The following is a 14,921-nucleotide window of genomic DNA, read 5'->3' as shown; positions in this document are numbered from 1 at the left end:
GGTGTCCGGTAACGGTAACCGGCCAGTTCCGTTACGCTTTTCCTGTTCCACTCAATACAGAGGACAGAGTACCCGTGGAACTGTGTGAGGTGCCTTCTAGTCTACCGGTGCAGGACCTCTAACATTTGCTGGATGGGCATCATTCGGTGGGAATGGAATATAGACTAGAACGATTTTATTGTTTTCAATCTTGGTCCAGCTACCGTCACTGGGCTCTCTCGGTATGGGCGGTTTTACAACCGTTTTCCGGTTGGGGTTTTCCAATAGAAAGACAATAACAAGATGCAGTTTTGGAGATAGAGACAATGGTGGACTCTGCTACTCTGAAATGTTCAATAGTTGATCAATATTTTCGTTTTTTCGATGTGCTTTTACGTCTGGAATGAAGGTGCGTTTCGTATGAAGTTTTGCAAAGGAAATGTCGTGTTGTAAAATGTGAAAGCCTGACTACGATGGGCCAATGGCATGCCGTCGGAAAATCTATTGGTCGAAAAAGCAATTACCAAATAGCAACTAATTCGGATCGGATTTTTCACTCATTAAATCAATTTAAAATTTCTAAAAATAACTAAAACCTTGCAGTAAAGTGAAGAAGGCTCAAAGCAATGATTCTTAGTGATAGTGAAAACACATAATTTCAATTCTAAACTAACATCGAACAAGAAAAGTGCTTTGTGAAGTGTGACAACAACAGGATAAAAGAGGTTATAAAAAAAATCTGCTTCAAATCAAGGGAAAAAAAACAACAAGCGCGGAAAACAGACGCTAAGACAGCAAACGTGGCCGCTGTTGTGGCATCTAGTTACGCTGGTGGTGTGTACGGCGGAAGCATCATCGGTCACGGGGAGGCCGCTGTCGGGGCGGCCATTGCAGGCGCGAGTGTGCTCGGGAGCGACGGAAGCGCATCCAAGATTCGACTGAAAGCTGGAAAGCCACGGCAGGGCAGCGTTGAGGACGGTTGCAAAATTATGATCGATATCAAAAGCTCGCCCGATTATCTGAATCGGTCCTCCGGTGGATCATTCGGTAACTTTTCAATGTTATTTGCTGGTAATTATAATGTTACGAGACAACCTGTGTTGCAGAGATGGTTCAGGCGTACTGTCCTGTGCTGTCCTGCGGGATGCACTCTTCATTAATGATGTTTAAATGAATTGTGTAAAGAAATATTTAATTAGTATAGGAAATTATATGAGACTTATAATCAACAAGTACAATCAATAGAAATCGTAAATTTGAAATGAGACCCAACTAGTAAAAACAGTAAACGACGTGACTCAAACAAGAAAAGTCATGAAACATAAAATTAACATTAGAAAACAACAAACAGAGAAAAATAAAGCTCAAACAAAAACTGTTAAACCTTTAAATCAAACAAGAAACATAAACAAGAAATGGCACAAACAGAAATTATCAAATTCGAATCATTAGATGAAAAAAAAGATGAAGAAAAAATTTGATAAGGCCAACAAAAGCTTTCCTTTGTCACACCCATTCTAATGCTCTCTGATTGTCCTTTCCATTGCAGATTCTTCGTACAAATCATCATGGGGCTCCCACAGCTCGTCCCAGAGTCAAGGTACGGTGTTTTAATTCATAACCTCACACTCTTCAACTTCAACACCGCAAGGTACAATGTTTGCCCTTTTCTGACACTGGCCCGTGGGCAACAACACTCTACCCTGCACCACTCATAGCGTGCCCCGAAGCAGCAACCGAAGTCAGTCAACCGAAAATTTCATTATCTTTCCCAGCCTCCTTCGGCCGGGAACAGTCGACCCAAAGATGGTCACTGATTACTTAGATCATACACCAAGAGCACCATCCCCTACCCCCTCAAAGGAGGTGGAGGTGTTGAAAAACATACTCTTCAGTGGGAGAACAATCAGCTTGCGAGAGATGATACTCTTTCTTGTCCTGTACGGCGAACCTTTTACGCCTCGCCAGCTAATGTACAATCAAAACTAAACTAATATCAAAAACAAATGTCACGCTTTCGTGCGCATCTCTGGAGGACGCACAGATCTCCCGCCATGCCCTCAAGCATCGGTATATGCTGTCAAAGTTCAAAGCAAACAGCGCTTGCCGTGAAGACACTGCACGTACCAGGCGATAATCCCGTCAGCTAAAGGTGCCGGTGTGATCTTCTGCTAAGCCAGCACGTGAAAGACACTTCACAAACAGCTTCGCTTCGTCAGTTTACGGTACGGTTGAACAAGTCAACATATTGCTGTGGGGAGCAATTTGACTCCCCACCGCACGGGGAGATGGGGGAGGGGGGGAGGGGGCATTGAGGAGGGAAAACTTTTCCTTCGCTGCATGACTTCACGGCATTGAAGCTGTGAAGTTAGAGGTTTGTTGTTGTCAAACAAAAAGATGAAGGAAAATTAAGCGCCATTTTTGTATGAAAGTTCTTCAAAATTTGTGCTTTTGACTCTATATATTGCTATTTTGGTTTTTTGTATCATGTTAACATCTCTAGAAGGTTTTGCAACATTTGTATTAAAAAAAGTTTTAAAATATTTATTCACATTTCTATTAGTCTCTTTCTCTTGTTTTTCCATTTCTTATAATATTTTCACTATTTCTATTTATATCCGATTGGTTTCTCCTCTCCAGTTATTCAATTTATCGAGATCTTTTCAGTTTTTTTGTGTTACGTTTTCTTCATATGTATAATTTTTATTGCTCTTGTTTTGAACTCCATTAGATAGATTTTCTAACGTTTATATTTTGTAGGCGGTTCCCCTTGCTTTGCCCATTTTTTCCTTGGCTTTCCCTTGCGTTTTCCTTGCTCACCACTTGCTTTTTCATGTATCTTTCCCTTCTAGATAGTTTTTCAATTTTAATGACATCTTTTCAAAGTTATTTCTTACGTTTCCACTTTTCATATATATTTTTCAATCCTAAGTCTTATGTTTATCATGTTTATTGTTCACGTTTATTGTTGTTTTTCTAAGCTTTTTGTTTAATTTTTTATTTTTAGGCTTAGTCTGTGATGTTTTTCTTCCTTTTTAAATGTTATTGTTTGATAAAGATGTTTAGCATTATGGCTTATGTTGACCATTTAACTCTTCATCTCTCACAAAGTCCCTCGTTAAGTTTACTTGTCTCTTGTAAGCAAATTATTCCGCAATCAGCTATGCAACCCTTATTCATTAACGCATTAGTTATAACACTCTTACAAAAACTCCCACCTTCAAACAACCTGCCTAGGTACGTCCCGATAGGAACCGCCCTATTCGAACCATCCATCCACAGGATTGTGGCACTAAGCCCTTGCACTTGGGTAACTTTTCATCCCTTTTGTACCAAAATTTTCCGGTCACGCTTTGTTTGGCAGGTTCAAACGGCATTCCGGTGCCCATGGTTGCCCGGAGGGGCCAACAGCAACATTGCCAGCACGTTCGGTGCACTGATAGGATGCGATGGTGTTACAAATTACACCCCGCGGCGTGTTTCCCTGACACAACATTAAAATTAAACTTTCGCGCAAACGAACCCTTCGAACCCCCTTTTTGGTGTGCCGAGAAGCAGCCGAGAAGCTACCCTAGAAGAGCTACCCATCTCATCTGTGCGGTGAATACACGTACACTGAAAAGGTCCAAGAGTACGCATAGAATGTCAAAACTTCATGTGGACAACACAGTCCCGGAGGCGATTTCAGGGTGCAAGAATCCTCGCTTCGCTTTTTGATGTCTCGCGCGTGTATGTGTTTGTGAGTGATGTTGGTGTGCTCTCTAGCCGGAGGCTACCTTGCTCACTGTGCGTCCCCGCTGTCCGGATCCTTGTGTGCTCGAGTTGCTGTGCGTCCCCGTCCCCGGTACAATGGGAGCGCGTCAACCAGCGAGATTTTTGGTTGGAAAATTCAATTTGAGTTTGATCAAAAAGTGGTTTTTGATGATTCGCACTGATTGTAAACAATAAAAGCGCGAACGACGCTCAATTCTAAAAAGCGCCTCGGGGAAGCCAATACACTTTTTGTGTAGCTCGGGATGGTCTTTTGGCAGTGCCGCGTGGCCGCGTGAAGAATGGCGAACGGTTCGCATGGGGTGACAGGATTTGAAATTGCGTGAAGAAATGTTTTTCTTCCGCTCGTGTGATTTCCTATGATTGGTGCATGATTGTAGCGAGAGTTGGACAAAAAAGCAAAGGTTGACATCTGGGATGTGGGTATCTGGGTGGATAACAAGAGCCATAACATGTCTAATCTGTACCCATTGACAGCCGACCGTCTAATGCGTTTTTGTGCTTGGAAACAGTGACTATGAAAAGGTCAGATTATATTGTGTTTGAGGCGTTCGACAGAATTAGATGAAGTTTTAGGAACATTGGAGTCGAAAGAATTCCATGTCACACAACAATTCTCAATATTCTTAACACAAATTTCCACTTTTATTACCAGTTTCCAGTTCAGTATAATTTATCGAACAAATCTTGCCATTTTGATGCAAACTATAAACTTGAAGATGTTTCCCAGTGCGTCGAAATCAGCTCTTCAGACATTCTTGACTTACATCCTGGCCTTAATCGTCTCCTGTTTCGCCAACTCACCTACCAAACCCACAAAGGTATAATATTCGTTTACTCAACTACCATTTCCACCACATTTTTATCGCGCCTTAATCGACCTCTTCTGTCATTTCCATCTCCTTCTCCAGTCCATATTTGACCATCCACCCATAATACTTGCCACACTGACTTTGACCGACCGAAGCAAACAACCCATCAACGACCATTATTTGACCTCCGTGTGAATGTGGCGGTGTATCACCGTCATTGTCCATTTCTGGACTTTGGCTTTTAATTACGGTTGATGTCGATGGATGTTTGCGAACTTTCCTACTTCATTATCGTTGGCTCTGTTTGCTCATATCGCTTCCGATTTGCTGCTACCGTAGGTTGGCCATTGTCTAGCCGGTTAGAATTTGCACTAGAGGTCGTGTGTACCGATGCGTGTGTGTTTATTGGAAAATCGATAGAAATGTGTCTTGATGGCACCAGAAAATCCTGTCGATCCTGTAGCTACAGTCGCTCTATAAGAATATATAGGACGCTTTAAGAGAAATTTCTAAGCATGTGTTTCGGTGCAGAATTCTGGCAGACATTCATGTCCAAAACTCTTCAATTTTCAAAAATTTATCACCTTTTTTTGTTATTCTAACAAGGTAGACAAACTGATACATCAAACGATACCAAACTGCACGCTGTACAGCTTCGTTAGGTTCTGCTTCCGTCGGGTTTACATACCACGCAGCGGTCAGACATGTAGCATGTGTGTTTAACCAACAGCAAAAAAATCTATCGCCAATCCTTGCAAACACGGCAAACATCGTTTGTTCTTCTTTCCAATATGCACCTTTTGGGTTGATCTTTTATTGTGATGTTCCTTTCCTTTCCAGTCAAGCAGCTAGTCAGATTAGAGTGTGCTATCCTGTAACCGGGAAGGGTCGTTTGAGTTTTTTTGTAGCTATTTTTACACAACCCACACACATGAATAAGGAACTTCCGGAGCTATTGATGTGCCGAATACCTCACTATAGCAAAAAATACAATTTATTGGGTATCGATGTTGGACAGGCCTGCCTTATGACAAATCCGTGATAAATAAACAAACCCACAGTGATTGACTCACCCTTCTTTATACTGGTTTTGCTGACCTTTTTTTTTGGCAATGTTGATAGGGACCTGCGATTTCGGAGAAGCTAATTAGAAAGATAAATAGTGCCTTTTTTTTGGCATTCTTAGAGCAAAACTATCGTTTTTTGCACAATTTTAAAGTCGTGCAGTTGTCGCCTAAAGAAGGTGTTGGTTGGGATTTTGTTTGCTTTCCAATCAATTGTATCCTATTGAGAGAATAATTTACATAGGATGGTGTTACAGTTTGTTGGATTATTCTTTCGCTTTTTAACTTAATTATTTGGTTGACAGATTTTCTTTCCATTCTTTATCCTTTTCATAAGAATTGTTTCGTCTTTTTGAACTATTTTACCCTTAAATGTGAGTATTTTCTATTCATCGCATGTGTTCGAAAAGCCACTCCAGCTTATGTCACAATACTTTCAACCATCAACCCAAAGTACCCAAAAACTGTCCCTATATTCATTTCCATCAAAGCCACAATGGAAGGTACCCTTTGCCCTAGCATGTCATAAGCAGCCGCCCACTCGATTGTATCCGATCGTAAAAAAAAAAAACAAAAAACGCAACGTACAAAACATGCCAATGCCCGATTTATTCCTCACAAATCTTTTTCACTTCTCAATGATCCTTCACGCCTCGCCACCGTCGCCACAACGGTCCCCTTCAGCTTGCAACCCTTAATTGAATATATATTATTCGGCTTGCGTTTCATGAGCCACTTGCAAATTTCCCTGTTTTCCCCCGTCTTTCCTCTAGGTACAATTTTTTTTTGGCGCACATAACATTTTCTTCAACAGCAAGGCTACAGCAAAAAAAAGCCTACTCACTACCCACTGAAAACCACTCGAAAATACACAAACACTTCCGTCGAGTTGTGATGCTCGCTGCTCCACTCGGTAACAAACGTATCGATGATTGGTGAGCCGCGCGTACCTTAGTTTTATTTTGATTTCTGCTGCCGCTCCTGCTGTGTGGTTGTTGAAACGTGAACAGTAGCAACAACTTTCCACAAAAAGAAGCTTAAAGTTGTAGCCAGAAAACTGTAGCCACTCAGCTGGCGCTCTCTTGGGCAGGCGAGCGATACAAATTCAAAACAATAGACGATCGTTACGCTCAGAAAACTCATGCGAGTGGAATTAGAATTTATGGTACAAGCAGCCAACGCACAGCGGCATCACTTCTTCTTTTTGTGAACAGTACTTAGGGCTTCGTTGTTTTGGTTGAGATTGCCTCAACTTGCAAAAAAGGAAAAGAAAGAAGGAAGCATTATAAACATTCCAGCCAGTTGCGGAGTGCGTATAGAAGCGTGTACTGTGCATAGCGAATTGGGTCTAATTTTTGGCGTCCGCCACAAATAAACGATTTCGATGCGGTTCGTTCATCAAAACGATAATAAAATGTGGTAACATTTTGCATTGGTTAAGATAGCTGGAAAGGGTTTGTAGGGAGGGATATCTTTTTTGTTTTTACCATCTTGATCCATTTAAAATATATCAAAAATTCATTTTCAAAATAAATTTTAGCTTAAAGATAACTTTTCGTAGATTAAGCAATTACGAACATTTTGGCACTATATTTCTCGGATTTAATCATGAAAGAGCGACCAAGTCTGAGCTAGAAAATTAGTGAAGTGCGGTTCAAAAATACCCCCAAGAAGGGAAAAATCTGTATCAGCGAGTTTGCTTGCAACATACATTCTATGAGTTTTTCGATTTTCAAAAGCAATTACATGACTTATTTCAGGGCCATTGTAAGATCCACATGGCCTTTTATTCATTTATTTATTTACAATTGATTATGACGGTCCAGTGCCGTATTGTCAACACCGCTTGTGTTGAATAAATTTTTCGATCTTATTGATAAGGCATTACCTCCTTATTGTTTGCCTTATCCCGGACATACTCGGTTGTGGATGGGTGGGTAGTTCATGGTTGAAGTCCAGTCCTATTTTGGCTGTTGCATGCTGGTTGTGCAGATGGGTGTAGTTGTTTTTGGTACGGTACTATTGTTGTATACACTTGGCCTTTTGATACTATAAAAAATCTATTTATTTATTTATTTATAATTAATAATGACGGTCCAGTGGCGTATTGTCAACACCGCTTGTGTTGAGTAAATTTTATAATCATCTTGATAAGGCATTTCCTCCTTATTCTTTGCCTTATCCCGGGCATACTCGGTTATGGTGACTATAAAAAATCTAATTGTAGACATAATTGGCTGGTCGAAGAAAGAAATGAATTTGTTTTATACGACTCACTGATAAGTTGTTGTTGCTTCAGTGTTCTGACATAGTGTTTTACTGCTGATGAAACCAAAATCACTATGTTTCATACAGTCGGGCACCGAGAGATTGCCAGAAAGAAGCAGATTCTTTTCAGAAGAAATTATAAATTTATGTATGAAAAAACTATGGAAAATATGTGTTGTTCTATTTCTTCCTTATACAGGGTTTTCACTGGTTTTATTGACACATTCAGCGCGTTATAGAATCGTTCGAGCATACTACTGACTCGTTCGGCGCGCTATTGACGTCTTCGGATGATTGTATTGATTTGATCGGCAGTGCTATTGACAACCCTTGGTTGACACATTTTTCTCCTGCTGTCAATGTAAATTATTTTTTAACCGGTATATTTACATACTGCCAAAACAAAAGTGTCAGCGATTTGAGCGCCGGTAAATTGTTATTTTGCAAATGACTACTTGTTACTGAATCCCAGTAACAGCAGGAGAAAAATGTGCCAACCAAGGGTTGTCAATAGCACTGCCGATCAAATCAATACAATCATCCGAAGACGTCAATAGCGCGCCGAACGAGTCAATAGTATGCTCGAACGATTCTATAACGCGCTGAATGTGTCAATAAAACCAGTGAAAACCCTGTAAATTAAAGACCATGTTTGAAAAATAATAGTGGCCTCATTCTTTGTAACATCTTCAATACTGGCTTGGATTGGGTTGGAGAAATCCACTCTCTTTTGTCCATTTCTACTGTTTGGAAATTGATTTTCTATCAAGTTTGTGTGTGTGTGTATGGTTAAAGGAAAGTTTTACACATAAATGCATGAAAATATAATCAGAATCCTCCAGACCTGGGCTAAGAAAAACAATCTAAAAATTGAATAGTTTTCTGATATTATGATGCCCGATTTTCTGTTTGAGCCATTATTGAGCCTTAATATTAATGAATAATCAAAATGATCTTCTCCAGATCGGAGTATGGACTGAGGACTAACGATCTTTGAACTAAGGGTGAACTCAAGTCAAGGAAAGCCAAAAATGGCAGGCCGAGACCTCTCGAGATTGTAACACCAAAGATGAAGACGAAAAATCATATTATAACTTACATTTTCTAGATGTGTTTTTGGTGTATAAAATCTTGAAAACACTTAGAAACATTACAAATCAAATATTCGGTGACAGTTATTATTGTCTGTAGTTTTTTTTTTTTTACTAATTTTTAAACAACACAATAAAACTTACCCCATACGCATTCGTTCTCACTTGGGCAATTAAGCAGAGACAATTGTTAAACGGACAACGGGCGTCCCGAGTGAAGGAAACACGGGAGAACCATTTTTATGGCACCTACAGTTCCTTCCCAAAAAAAAAAAAGGAATAAAAATCCGACCACACACACATACGTACACTTCATTTGAATTAAAACCACCGAGCACGATGCGTTGCTAAAATATGCAAATTATGCGACACTGCACCCGCCAGCGCACTGCAGCCGCGTTGCACACACCGGGACAAAAGGAACCGGAATACTGTTAACTCATTAAATATGATTAAATAATTATGTCCTTTTCCACTCAGCCTGGTAACGGCCTGGCAAATGCAATGGGATTTACGTTTTGTTTTCTTCTTGCTTTCCATTCTTTACAGTACGGTCCGCTGGTTGACGGGTGGGGGGTTCAATGGGCTCGGTCGGTGTGAGAAGTCATGTTTGCACTGGGCTAAAGTTTGAAATTATGTACGTGTCCTCGAGGCGCCTGTTGGTATGCAATCCAATGGAGAGGGTGGGCAAAGACAAACGACGGGCTAAGAGAGATTAATTATTAAATTATGCACTTTGAAGATGCAGCGAGAAAGTGGCCACCATTTTTAAAGGGTCAAATGAATGTTTTTTTTTTTTTTTGGTTTGTTTCCTTACGTCGGTGCCACGTAGCGCACAAGCCAGTAAGGAAGCATTACGCTATCAACTACACGTCGAGCAGTCAAGTCAAGTCGATAAACACGCGCACAGTACACAGTAAAAATCACAACCTGGTGTCGACGGAAGATGGTGTAATTTAATTTTACGATTGTGGAAATGTCTATATTACTGTTTCGGTACACGCCTTTCGATAATGTTGGTCTCTGGGTGCGACAGTGCTTTTGGTAGATCTCTGCTTTGAAGAAAAAAAAAAACGGGTCTGTACTCCCGCTGAATCGAATAATATGTTGGGCAACTCCACACAGCAACGTGCCTGGGACATGCAACGATAGGACTTTGCTTCCAAAACGTTCAAGACGGAAAGAGAGCGAGACTAAAACTGTAAAAAGGTCCTTCTGTAGGTAACGTTACGTTGCTTCGAAAGAAACTCCTCGAGCGTCACTTGGCTGTTCCCCTTTTACTCGGCGCTCGTGTCGGTTTCCTGTGTGTGACCTCCGGAAAACCGTGTCCCAGGAAAATAACAATTCATATAAAGGAAAAAACACACACACACACACACACACACACACACTTACTAGCACATGATCGTGCTCGTGCTACAAGCGTAAGAAGTCACCTTCCTAACACCCCTTTTGCAAATGGGGGTTTCCCCTAACGACTTACGGAAGGAAGAAGGAAGAAAAGTTGAGAAAATATTTAATAATAAACTGAAGTACCCGAAGGGAACCCCACGCAGCAAGGTGTAGTGAAAAGGGTTGTGTACAATTGTTTTCTTCCTCGGTGACCTGAGACCATAGTCGGGAAAAGCTTGACTCGAAACCGCGGTTACAATAAACGATTGACCCCGAGAGGTTTGCCTGTTTGCCCGGAAGGGTGGACGGAAATCACAAGGAAATAAGGAAGCCCACGGAATAAAACGGACACACACACACACAAGCACCGGCTCAGTTCAGGTGAGAAGAGGAATGTTCCACTCATTTAACTCGAGTCCTCCGTTCCCCCACCCGTTTAGGGGTTGGAGCCTTGACGGTACCCGTAGGCTTGATCGTTTTCGGCTCAACAATAATGCTGGCGGACGGAAACTGGCGTGACTTGGCCGGATTTGGCCAAAGGAAGGGAATAATAATCACGCGCAGTTTACATCCACCTGGAAGCGGTACACCACGCGCTGGAACATGAACATTTGTAACCCTGTTCTCTCGGTTCCATTCTTCATGTACGCGGTAAATCGCTCTTTTAAAGCAATGATTTACGGGGAAAGTTAAAGTCGCCGAACTTGCCTGGAACAATCTATCGAGCAGGGGCAGAGATTCGATTGATTCGATAGACAAACAAAGTTTGTCAAACGGTCAGTTTTACGGGACCGAAGGTGCTTGCGAACGATTCGTTGACAGTATCCGAATCTAATAATGGCCAAGCAGTCCCTCAATCCCTTGAACGTAATCCCTCTTGGGTGGATTGGTTTCGGAAGGTCTTGTAGTTTAGCACCTTTTATTTCCCCAGAGTCCTGTTAGTTCTCGGGAAGATATTGATGTTTGTTTCCGATTCTGTTTGTCCACACTGGTCCATGCTTCGAGGTGAGAAGTTACAGATGAAGGGTATTGATTCTTCATGACGTTTGTTGCCAGTGGACATTAGAACTGCGGAAATGCAGTTTAAGACATTTTTTTGCCAGGGTTTAGACGATCTTTAGAACACGTTTGTACTAAAACGAACTACAGGATGCAAAGAGTGTACAATTGCGCGTCAAAAATAGGATCACAAATTTTAAAACTCATTTAGTTCGTTTAAACAATTTAAATGAACATTCAAAAAATGTCTTTCTCCCTCTTTCTGTTTCTTCCCACCCTACACCACTTAATTCGATTCAAAAAACTTACGTCCCCTGCTTAGTTTGCAACGCTCTCGAGCACACGCCAGTGGGCAAAACATAGCACAATGAACATAAAAATGCATTAAAAATTGTTATAAAACATATTCCATTGTTCTGGGCCGAACGAGAAGTACACGATTGCGTACCCATTCGCTCCCAGCCACGTGGACAAAGGCGCTGTTTCGTGTTTAGCACACAGTGCCTACGTCGCACGTGTGTAGCCACGGTTATTATTACAGGGAGCGAATTTCTATATAACATGTTCACTTGCAAATCCAAAACTTGTTTCGGTGCAAACCAATGTTTCAAGTGGTGCATACAGAAGTGGGTGATAATAATTGTAAAAATTGTATAGCCCTGCTTACGTCCTACAACAGTCTCTAGTACAAGGGAAAGGAAAAAATACACTAGATGGCGCTCTTCACGTTGAGTGTACCGTTTCGATTACTTACGCTCTTACGGTACGTGAAATTATAATAATCACCATGGGCAAAATTGTGATGGGCATTTGCACAATGGCAAGCAGAAGCGGTCGCTAAATGAATTACAATAAAGCACACACATTGCAGAGCTTTCTGTGCATGTGTTTTAAAACACTATGAGATACTTTTTGTTATTACTACGCGCTCTACAATAGTCCTGCTGGAAGGTGCTAGACATATTCGTGCAGTGATTTCATATCCTTTTGTTTGGTTGTATCTTCTTCTGGGTGGGCGTTTGTGTTCTCCTTACATGGACCTTGTTCAAAAATAGCATCCAGTGGTCCATGTCCATACACACTCACTCGGTATGTTCGATGGCCAAGCATTAAGCTTCATCGTAGCAGGTTTTTTTTTTTTTTGCACCGTACGGTCCTTTTCCAGTTCATTTCCCATCCACACACACCCACAGAACCATTCGGAAAACTGTCGTCTGAATGCTTAAAATGTGCAGCTCCATTATCCTGCCTGCTATAATATTATATACACAATTCATGCAAAACTGTTGTCCACCATACTTGTTGTGCCTTCCTTTTCCCTGTTCTCACCCGTTTAACGGGGTGTACTAGGTTTTTGCGATTGCTCTACACTGTGTGCAGCTCGTGTTTTCCATTCTTCACCTTTTGTATGTGTGATGTGTGTTGCTTTTTTGTGTTATTATTTCTGTTCCAATTTTAAGTGCTAGAAATGAGCCGTCTCTGCGACTCTCCACTATGTATCCACTTTAAAGTTTTTCTGCTTGTTGTTTCTTCTCGCTGCATAGTTCCATTGTTGGTTGTCCATGGAAAATTGTTCCATCCACACCATCGCCGAGTACGTGAGCACACAGAAACAAAAAAAAATTGCAGTGCATCCGTATCAGGGTTTTCCCTGGCACTCGTAATATTGATGCTGCTTCGCATTGTTACTATTTAAGCATATTATTATTTACATTTCGTTCACCGTTTCAAACCGGTGCGCGATATTTTGCAATTAAAAAAACCGCTTCACAGTGCAGAGCGCAGGGAAAACACGCGGTAAACACAAAGCGTTGTGGACGTTACGGCGCAATAGGAAACGTGGGCAGGATATTTAATTTCTCTCGTCCACATTGTACGGCAGGAATTGCACAAATGACAAGAGCCAACCAGGAGGCCATTTTAATCATTTTTAGCACAATGCAGATACATAGCAAAATGGCGCTGACACTCACTGATGATGATGATGTGTGTGTGTGTGTGTTTATCGCCACAAAACCAAATTGATGCTCTGAATAGGAAAAGAAAGGGGCATAAAAAAGGCATTATCATTCAGCAGCGAAAATCACACCATTTTAATTATGGCTTTCGATGCGAGATTTGCATTGCTGTGGTGCAGATTAAAACGTCCACTGTCTGCGCTGCAGGTAAATTATCGATTTATCGCAGCACAATAATGAATAATGTTTGCTACTTTTTTATATAAAATTTTTGTGTGGGTTTTTTAAAATTAATATTTCTTTATTTTGTACTCTCGTTACAGATCCATATCAGATGTTTGGTCCTACTAGCAGTCGGTTAGCGAGTTCTGGTAAGTTTTCTTCCATATAAACTTCGCACAGTACATCGTTAAGCGGTACTCACGTGCACCTCTAACCCAGCAAAAACAGCTAATCGAATGCAAAAGTGATAGTGCACACACCAACTCGAAAGGGGTGGCAAAAATCGATACTTTTGCATAAGAAACCCAACCCCTATGACCTTTCTTACGGCTGCATACTTCCGTCCGACCAGGTTAAGCGCCCAGCTGCACGGCACATTCGGGACGATTAAGACTTGGCGTTTTTCTTCTTCACCTTTCTTTTTTTTTTTTTTGCCACACTTTCTCATCCATTTCCACTTTCTTCCCGCTCTTGTGGTCGTCCATGTTTCGCGCGTAGCTTGAGACAGGAAAAGCAACAGACCAGTACTACAAACGGGCGGTAGTGGTACGGAAACTGGTACGGAAATGCCGAAGAAACGATGTTGTTGTTGATTAATTACTACTTCCTTTATGGGTTAGAAACACATTACCTCACACAAGGTCCGGGAACTGGGTTTTTGGCTTCCATTTTTCATCGCACACCGCGCGTGACTATCTCGAATGCTCGTGGGTGTGGAAGAAATTCGTTTTCCACCGTGCCTCGAGTTGGCGGGAGTTGGAATATTCATTCGCTTCACCTTCAAAGTGCAAAGTGGTTTGCTAATCCAACGGAACACGAGCACCTTATGAACCGATTTCCTGTCCGGTTTTTGTTGTTGTTTTCCTGATTTTCTCCAAACATTAGCTACACACCAATGGTTCACCTGTCCCTGGCTAATCAACGCGACGCACAGCAAGTCCGGGTACTGTGTTTCGGGGAAAAACCAGCAAATTATTTGACATTAAAACGAAAAGTCATCAATTTGTCCGACAGGAACGGCGTGTTTTTCGGTGCTCCCTTTCAACGCTACTGAATGAAATTAGCATTCGCTTATTTGTGTTACCGAGAACACTAACGACGAGGAAAAAGGGAAATGGACAAGTAATTTATGCCATGTATAGCTAAAGAACTGCTAGTAATGGTAGCTGGACGCTTAGTCCAAGTAAAGGTAGGGATTGGGAAAAAAATATATTTTCCAAACTGATTGTAATGCAATAATTTTAGTAAAAAATCAATGTAAAAGACAATCCAAGAGTAGATAATTTTGTTCTTGAGGTGTACTAAAAGAGAGCCGAGTGAGGCAGCGGCGAGGATGGCCGACGCGTTAGCGGAGCATCGAATCCC

The 14,921-nt window shown here is 41.4% G+C and overlaps 2 protein-coding genes across 3 annotated transcripts in view; both read left to right on the top strand.

Moving 5' to 3' along the window:
• Positions 1–14,921, top strand: part of LOC126561947 (protein bric-a-brac 1-like) — a 182,951-nt gene that overhangs the window by 119,298 nt on the left and 48,732 nt on the right. The gene's annotated exons all lie outside the window — the stretch shown is intronic.
• LOC126562920 (DNA-binding protein D-ETS-3-like) overlaps positions 899–14,921 on the top strand; it is a 31,147-nt gene continuing 17,124 nt past the window's right edge. Inside the window, exons 1-3 of one of the 2 annotated variants that reach the window (XM_050219521.1) lie at positions 899–1,026; positions 1,529–1,579; positions 13,658–13,705. In XM_050219521.1, the coding sequence (XP_050075478.1) occupies positions 969–1,026; positions 1,529–1,579; positions 13,658–13,705 (157 nt within the window). In that variant the 5' untranslated portion in view covers positions 899–968. Of the gene's footprint in view, positions 1,051–1,528; positions 1,580–13,657; positions 13,706–14,921 lie in introns of both variants that reach the window. The other variant, XM_050219519.1, reaches the window with a different exon arrangement.

This window comes from Anopheles maculipalpis, chromosome 3RL (assembly GCF_943734695.1).
Source record: "Anopheles maculipalpis chromosome 3RL, idAnoMacuDA_375_x, whole genome shotgun sequence".
In the NCBI taxonomy this organism is placed as follows: domain Eukaryota; kingdom Metazoa; phylum Arthropoda; class Insecta; order Diptera; family Culicidae; genus Anopheles; species Anopheles maculipalpis.
Note: the sequence above shows the minus strand (reverse complement) of the source record. Positions and strands in the feature narration are given on the sequence as shown.